Source organism: Triticum aestivum, chromosome 7A, assembly GCF_018294505.1.
Source record: "Triticum aestivum cultivar Chinese Spring chromosome 7A, IWGSC CS RefSeq v2.1, whole genome shotgun sequence".
Classification (NCBI taxonomy): domain Eukaryota; kingdom Viridiplantae; phylum Streptophyta; class Magnoliopsida; order Poales; family Poaceae; genus Triticum; species Triticum aestivum.
This window is the reverse complement of record NC_057812.1, coordinates 678869303-678877739: the sequence shown is the minus strand read 5'-3', so window position 1 is coordinate 678877739 and position 8437 is coordinate 678869303. Positions and strand designations below refer to the sequence as shown.

At 50.0% G+C, this 8437-nt stretch overlaps 2 protein-coding genes across 2 annotated transcripts; both read left to right on the top strand.

Moving 5' to 3' along the window:
- Nucleotides 1–291: 291 nt before the first annotated feature.
- Nucleotides 292–4513, top strand: LOC123149238 (ALA-interacting subunit 3). The gene is made up of 8 exons (XM_044568852.1): nucleotides 292–651; nucleotides 1333–1391; nucleotides 1482–1556; nucleotides 1645–1761; nucleotides 1895–1965; nucleotides 2139–2439; nucleotides 2632–2921; nucleotides 4061–4513. The coding sequence occupies exons 1-8, from the start codon at nucleotides 558–560 to the stop codon at nucleotides 4113–4115; spliced, it is 1062 nt and encodes a 353-aa protein (XP_044424787.1). The 5' UTR covers nucleotides 292–557; the 3' UTR covers nucleotides 4116–4513.
- Nucleotides 4514–5823: 1310 nt separating this feature from the next.
- LOC123149236 (protein DETOXIFICATION 34-like) lies at nucleotides 5824–8167 on the top strand. Its single transcript, XM_044568847.1, has 6 exons — nucleotides 5824–6269; nucleotides 6363–6988; nucleotides 7074–7369; nucleotides 7446–7564; nucleotides 7689–7775; nucleotides 7878–8167. The coding sequence occupies exons 1-6, from the start codon at nucleotides 6027–6029 to the stop codon at nucleotides 7944–7946; spliced, it is 1440 nt and encodes a 479-aa protein (XP_044424782.1). The 5' UTR covers nucleotides 5824–6026; the 3' UTR covers nucleotides 7947–8167.
- The last annotated feature ends 270 nt before the right edge of the window (nucleotides 8168–8437 follow it).

The following is an 8437-nucleotide window of genomic DNA, read 5'->3' as shown; positions in this document are numbered from 1 at the left end:
AGCCGTCTCGATCAGTAATAAAAATAGTCATCAGAAATCCTCAAAACTATATAAGATACTCCCTCCGTCCCATAATATAAGAGCGTTGTTGACACCAGGAGTAGAACATAATCTACCTTCAATTTTTTTAAAAGAAATCCCCAAAACAAAACAAACCAGAAACAAAAGTGATGTTTCTAGAAGAAACCAGCCAGTGAAAGCGGAGACGGAGAAGTCAAGCTCTCATTGACCAGCGGGACCCCCAGGGTCGTCTCCCCCGGCTCGACACGGACACACCCCACCGGCCCACCCCGCACCCACCGCAGCCGTGCCGTCGTCCCTCCTCCATCCCCCCTCCCCCGTCCCCGAGGGGTCAGAATCACTCCGCGCTTTCCCTTCCTTCCCACCCAAGCAAGCTCCCTCCCTCCCTCCCCGAGGGCCAGCGGCGAGCCCGGCCCCGAGATCGGCGCGAGCTCCCTCCCTCCCCGGATCCCCAGCGGAGGCCGCCTCTTCCTGCGGCGCCGCCGGGGCGGGCCGGGGTTTATCGGGCTCCGGAGCGGCGTGGCGGCGGCGGGGGGATGATGATGGACGCCGTCGCGGCCGGCACGAGCAACGGCGGATCCGGGGCCGATGGGGACGCCGCCAGGCGGAACAACACCAGGATGCCCAAGTGTGAGTGAGATCTGGCCTGGACTGGCCGCCGCCCCTTTCTTCCCCTGCTTGATATGACTCTCCTTGCCGCCCGGGAATCGGAATGGATGCGGTGTGCTGCTGGTGCTCTTGGCGGCGCCGATTTGGTTTGGTTAGTTAGCGCGGGGGGCTCGGGGATGCTTGCTTGCTAGGTGGTCGTGTTCTCTCTTACTGTTGGCACCACGGTGGTAGTGATTATAGCTCGTTTTATCCAGAAAAGGGCATTCGGTTTAGTGTATGAGCTATGGATATCACTAAACCTTTGGGATCGAAGTGTGGATGGAGTGGTTACTTATGGAAGCTCCTGGTCTAGTGGTGTGGCTTGTGTTTCTGGCATGCAGGACAATTCTTACTCCTGAATCCCTATGCTCAGGTTCCAAGTTCACGAAGTTTGGATAGCAACTAAATTACACTATAAGCTTAGTTCATGCTAAGCAACAGAGCTTAATCTAGCAATTATAGCTCGTTTAATCGAGGAAAAAGAGACAGTCTAGTGTCTAGTTACCTGATCGCATTGTTTGCTTGTGTATGAGCAACAGACATCTTGAACGTTTGGTATAGATATGTGGATGAAGTGGTTGCTTAGCGTAACTCCTAACCTTGCGGTGCTGCTTGTGTTTCTGGCATGCAAGCCAATTCTTACTCCTGGGTTATTATGCGCAGATTCCAAGTTCACGCAGCAAGAGCTGCCGGCCTGCAAGCCGATCCTTACTCCAAAATGGGTAAGCATGGTGCCTCCAGAGATTACGGTGTAGAATACAACAGTGCGCGTGCTGGTGCAGCTCACAGATGTTTCGTCTTGTGTTATGCAGGTTGTCTCGGTGTTTTTCCTTGTCGGCGTCGTCTTTGTCCCAGTTGGTGTCGTTTCGCTACTAGCTGCACAAGATGTATGGCGCTGAGTATCTTTTACACATTGTGTTAACATATACACACACACTGGCAGTTTCTGACTTCACTTATGCTGACTGACTGCAGGTTGTTGAGATCATTGATCGGTATGATCATGCATGTGTCCCACCTAACATGACTGATAACAAGCTTGCGTACATCCAGAATGAGACTATACCCAAAGACTGCACAAGGACTCTCACGGTAATACATAACTGAACGATTATCTTACAGTATAAATATTTCAAGTGAATAGAATTGTGTTGCGTGTCCAGCTAAAAGCAAGCACCTTCTATCAGTCTCTTAGCTAAAATGAGATCTGGTTGCTACCGTGCAGGTTACAAAGGAGATGAAACAGCCAATTTATGTGTACTACCAGCTTGATAACTTCTATCAGAATCATAGGAGGTATAGTCTTATTTGATGTTTTCAGTCCATAACTTCTGGAGCAACTTCACAGCTATCCATTTTCATGTTTCTCTGCAAACTGCAAATCGATTTGGCTGATAATTTGGTTACCATATTGCTACGAATAGCATGTGTTGGGGGCTTAACATGTACTACAAAATTTCCAATTTCAGGTATGTGAAGAGCCGAAATGATGCACAGCTAAGAGATTACAAGAAGTCAAATACGACAACCTCATGTGACCCTGAGAGGTTCACGGCTGATGGAAAACCAATTGTTCCTTGTGGTCTGATTGCTTGGAGTTTGTTTAATGACACATATAGCTTCACTCGTGGTAAAGACAACTTGACAGTAGACAAGAAGGACATCTCCTGGAAAAGTGATAGGGAGCACAAATTTGCCAACAATGTCTACCCAAGCAACTTCCAGAATGGTGCGCTCATAGGTGGAAAGAAGCTTAACTCAAGTATCCCGGTATGCAAATTCTTAATCTGTACTGTGTTCCATATATATGTAGGCTACAATTGTTCACTTACTATATATAGCCTCAACATTTTAATTTGCAACAATGGTTCGTTTGAGTTCTTTGACTTGGATAAAAGAAGTTTCTCTGGGTATTGAATACCTGTAAAAGTTATTCATGTCTGTTCTCTTTCTATGTGGCAGCTGAGCGAACAGGAGGATCTTATTGTTTGGATGCGGACTGCAGCGCTTCCTACATTCAGAAAGTTATATGGGAGGATATACGTTGATCTCAAGGCGAATGATACCATAATAGTGAGGCTGAGTAACAACTACAATACATATAGCTTCGGTGGCAAGAAGAAGTTGGTCCTTTCCACTGCAACCTGGCTGGGAGGAAAGAATGATTTTCTTGGATTTGCGTACCTTATAGTTGGTGGACTCTGTATTTTCTTGGCATTTGCATTCACCTTGCTATACTTGATAAAGCCAAGGTTAGTAGCTTTTGAACTCAGGTCCATTACAGTTAAATGAAAATGTGCCACTGCTGATGTGTACCTTTTGTGTTTGTAAGCCATGCGTGAGACATGCATTTAGCTTTGTTGAGATGCTTGTCCACCTAATGCTACATTTGGAGCAGTAATGCTATGCCTGCAGCTAATCTGCTGGATTTTGGGAGTGTTTGGTTCGATATGTAACATAACAACCCCTAGAATTGTCAGTTTTACCTCTCTTTTTTTGTGAAGTGTTTGATTCCTTTTTGCACTTGTGACTTGCCACACTTTCTTAGCCTCCTTTTTGCCTAAATTAGCCACACTTGTGGGCTGTGGCCCGTGGCAACTATTTTGGTCGCCATGGCATAGATAGTATGGCAGTTACTTAAGGTTAGTTGGGGCAGAGTGATCCGTCCATGTATACTGACATCCTCCTGACATCCTCCATGTATACTCTATTTCATCTTGACTCTCCTAGTCTTGGTAAGATTAGGATGGCATTGGGTTGTATCCTTGTATGAGCATAGTTCATGATTTGTTCTTTTTGTTGAAAGAGATTTTGGGTAGAAGCATATATATTTTTGCCAATGTCAGTAGGGTCAGCCGACCAGGCAAAGGACAACCAGCTGCTCCCATTTACTTTGGCCTTTTATGCTACTACTAGTATGCATACACGTGCATTGCACGTCTTAAATTACAGAGTGGTTTTGGTTAAAAAAATCACAAATGCCATTATACAAATGCAGAAATTAAGTGGTTCTAGAATAGGATGGAGACATCCACGTTTTACTGCTCACCGCAAATCGAACTGCTCGCATCCGTTAGATTTAGCAGACCAATGGTTAGCATTGATCTATAGGTCCAATTCAAAACTGGTACACTATATAGTATATAAGTATAGGTATATAGAATTAGTTGGTTTACCCTGGTAGTCTACCATGAGTGCTGCATCCATACCAGCTCATACTTTGTCATACATGTGCGGACATTATCAAGCTATCACAAGCACTACAGGACAATCTTGACACAAAACCACCACAGTCAGTGTAAATTGTTGTAATGTAACTAACCAGTATTTCTTCTGTTGTCCTATCTGAATGAGAGCCTTCTTGATGATCTAAATTATGGCCTTTTTGCAGGAAACTGGGAGATCACAACTACCTGTCCTGGAACAGGCACCCCGCAGGCCGCTAAGGGTGTTTCCGAACTTGATATGGCGTGCAATTGATGCCCGCCTCGACTACGTGAAATGTATCATCATGCCCTAAATGATACCTGAGATTCCCAGTAGCTCTAGACCACCTGTGTGTACATTTTAACAAACGGATCTATCTATGTTCTTCTATTTCTTTTGTTTGTTGTGCTAGGGGGCATGCATACAGCAGCTGATCTTTGTTGTTGAGTACCACTACGGATTGTATTGCTACCTCTGATCCATAATAAATGTTGCAGTTTTGAACTAGTCCCAGTTCGAAACTGCGACACTTATTTTGGATCGGAGGGAGTATCAAGTTTCTTGTTTCGTGGTATGGATTTATTAACCATCCTGTAATGTACTGTAATAGTTTATTGACCCTATGAGTTTCCATACAGTGCTGTGCATCCCTTGGGACACCAAAGTTGCATTTTCCGATAACCTGGTGAAGTCTGAAAACAGATTTGCTGTAACTTCTTTCGGGGTAACAATGAAGTACTGGTATTCTTTAATCGGGGTAACAATGAAGTAGGAGTAGTCTATATCCAAAGAGAAGCTCTTCACGAGCTGCATCGATTCAATTTTCAGCAGACTTGCAGATGCCGCTCAAGAGATGAACATATCATTTTTGAAAAGGAGGATTACCTCCGCCCTTTGCATCGATAGCCATCTTCATTAATTATTCAATGGAGTATCAACCAAAAGCCACCTTTCTGTCGACCTCAATTGCTCCACCTACAAGTCTCATAAAGTTTATTCAACGGAGTCCGTCAAATTAGATACATGGATTAACCAGACCTCAATTGCTCCACCTACAAATCTCATAAAGTTTATTCAACGGAGTCCGTCAAATTAGATACATGGATTAACCAGAAGCCACCTTTCTTGCGACCCCAATCGCTACACCTACAAGTCTCATGGAGTGTCGTATCCACGCACACCATCTAATCCGGTGGCCATCCTAGGCTGCCAGGAGCCGAGAGCATCAACCGGTGTAGCAGACTCTCAGCACACATCGCATACCAACCAGTGTAGCAAACCCTCAGCACACATTGCATGCGCACGCTGAAGAATCCGCCGCTGCCATCTTATGCCATCCAATCTTCAAGAGAGATCAATGCACATGCCTTGCCAGGCCCAACTACCGTTGACGCCATCACGACGCCAGACAGTGCCACCATTTTGCGTGCGTCCATTAACATGCGACCATCACCCAGACCCCGCTACCCCATGCCGTCGACACCCGCCGTTGTCGATGCGTCAGATGCCACGCCACTCCACCGCTGTAGTAGTTCACTGGTCCCTCTAGCCGATGAACCTCTTCAAGAATGATGCCCCCAATGGGAAACGACACATGAGCGCCGCCATCATCCGACCGATTGATAAGGGTTTTCTCCGGAGGTAGCGGAAGGAGGTGGGAGCTTCACCTCGATGATGCCTTCAAGAAGGAAACAACGCATGGGGCGTCACCATCACCGGCTCCGTCTGTCAGCAGAAGACAAGGTTTTCACCCGGATCTTGTCCCACGAGAACCCCTGCGACATCTTGTGCATCGGCCAGACCACCTTCAAAGCCTCAGATCTGACCACCCACAGTAGCCTGCCACCGCGGGAGCCCCGGCGCACCGCGGACACTACCGAGTGCACCACGACTGGAGCCTGGGAGGAGGAACCGGTCTGGTGATGAATCGGCAGAAGAATTTGTTCGACGTCTCGACAAACGGGCGTGCAGGCACGCGCGCGCAACGGGTAGGTACTCTCTCGAGCGCGCGCGCGGGTAGCTGCCACCTACCTACCGGCGGCCGCCCTCCGCTCCCTCCCCGGAGCGTGGAGTATAGATACCTGGATTGATAGCCGAGGGCGGAGGCAGACCGGTGACAACTGCTGCATCAGCAAGCCGGCCGATCGAGGATGGGGACCGGCGGCGGCGACGGCGACGCGGCGGCGGTGCGCACCGCGGGGGAGGCGGCGCGGATGGTCTGGGAGGAGTCCCGGCGCCTCTGGGGCATCGGCACGCCCATCGCCATCGCCACGCTCAGCCTCTTCGCCGTCAGCTCAGTCACCACCGTCTTCGTCGGCCACCTCGGCAACCTGCCCCTCGCCGCCGCCTCCATCGGCCTCTCCGTCTTCTCCACCTTCTCCTTCGGGTTCCTCGTACGCACCCATCTCCTCTCCTCCCTCCCCGGCACTCACTCACTCTCTCACACCCGCCATTACTAACGAACACGTCGCGTGCATGGCATGCAGCTGGGCATGGGGAGCGCGCTGGAGACGCTGTGCGGGCAGGCGTTCGGCGCCGGCCAGGTGGCGATGCTGGGCGTCTATCTGCAGCGCTCCTGGATCGTGCTCATCGCCGCCTCCCTCCTCATGGTGCCCTTCTACGCCCTCGCCGAGCCTCTCCTCCTCGCCATCGGCCAGGACGCCGCCGTGGCGCGCGAGGCGGCCCGGTTCGCGCTCCGCATCCTGCCCGGCGCGCTCTCCTTCGCCGTAAACTTCCCCACCGCCAAGTTCCTGCAGGCGCAGAGCAAGGTGCTGGTGCTGGCCTGGGTCGGCGTGGCCGGGCTCGGCTTCCACGCCGCGCTCACCTACCTCCTCGTCGCCGTCCTCGGCTGGGGCCTCCCCGGCGCCGCCGCCGCCTACGACGTCTCGCTCTGGGCCATCGCGCTCGCCCAGGCCGCCTACATCGTCGGCTGGTGCCGGGACGGCTGGCGGGGCTGGTCCGTGGCCGCGTTCAGCGACATGTGGGCCTTCGTCAGGCTCTCGCTCGAGTCCGCCGTCATGCTCTGCCTCGAGATCTGGTACATCGGCATGATCACTGTCCTCACCGGCCACCTCCAGGACGCCCAGATCGCCGTCGACTCCCTCGGCATCTGGTACTATTACTACTTGTTACCAAAACTCATTACAACCTGACAACATTCTGAACTAACTGACAGAACAACATTTGTGGCTTTGCAGCATGAATGTGAACGGATGGGAGGGCATGATCTTCATCGGCCTCAACGCGGCCATCAGCGTTCGAGTCTCCAACGAGCTGGGCTCCGGCCGGCCAAGGGCGGCGAAGCACGCGGTCATGGTCGTCGTCGGCGAGTCGCTGCTAATCGGGCTGCTCTGCATGGCCCTCGTGCTCATCTTCAGAGACAGCTTCTCCATCATCTATACCACCGACTCGGAGCTCCAGCACGCCGTCTCCAGGATCGCGGGGCTGCTTGGCCTCACCATGGTCCTCAACAGCGTGCAGCCCGTGCTTTCAGGCATGCTTCCTCCCTCCCTCTCACACCATTGCTAGTTTCATTTTGTTCATGTCGCCTCAATATTCCTCTCATTCAGGGGTCGCCATTGGAGGAGGGTGGCAGGGCCTTGTCGCATACATCAACCTCGGCTGCTACTACATCTTCGGGTTGCCCCTGGGATATCTCCTCGGCTACAAGTTCAACTATGGAGTTGGGGTAATTGGCTATGCTATTTAAACAGTACCGCAAAATTGCAAAAATTAAAATGAAGGAGGGTATTTGTGGTATGATTCTTCGATATTTTCGGTTATGAATTTTGTGGCGTTGGTTGTGATTTCAGGGGATTTGGGCCGGCATGCTTTGCGGGATTGCACTTCAGACACTGATCTTAATCTTCATAGTGTGGAGAACGGATTGGAACGCAGAGGTATAAAATTCCTTCTCACCTTTGTTTGATTTCGGATATGTTGTAAGTATGTAAATGTTGTTTATATGGAAAATGCTCATCTCTCATGCCCTAAAACTGCAGGCTGCGCTGGCTTCAAGCCGTGTGCGAAAGTGGGGCGGCGCAGATGTAACCAAGCCTCTCCTGGAGTAGAACTAGATCACCATGATTAATAAATCTCTGTTTTCCTGAAGAAAGAGAGAAGCGTACCCCTATTACCTTGTGGCGCTGATGTAAAATTTAGAAGTTGTGTAGAACTAGAAGGATATGCACGCCTTGCTGCGCCGTTGTCTCTTACCATTGGGGCAGCAAGTTTTTTGCTTTGATATTTGTCGTAGTGGTTTTCATTTCATGGAATTCTCTCTACCCAGCAACCCGGGACAATTAGCAGCACTGGAAATTTCAAAAAGGAATGCACACTACACATCCATCCAGCCAATCTTGCCACAATAGATTTTCTGAAATGTAACGAAAGGCGGAGAATACTTGGACAAACTACTATTATCCACATACCAAATACTCAGACATTTTGCCCCTTTTTGAGGGAATACTCGACAGAATTACCCCATCTGTTGGTGGTCTCACCTGGCGAGAATGGAAATTTTCTCCCAGATGATCTCTTCACTTGCCAAGGCGCCTTTCCA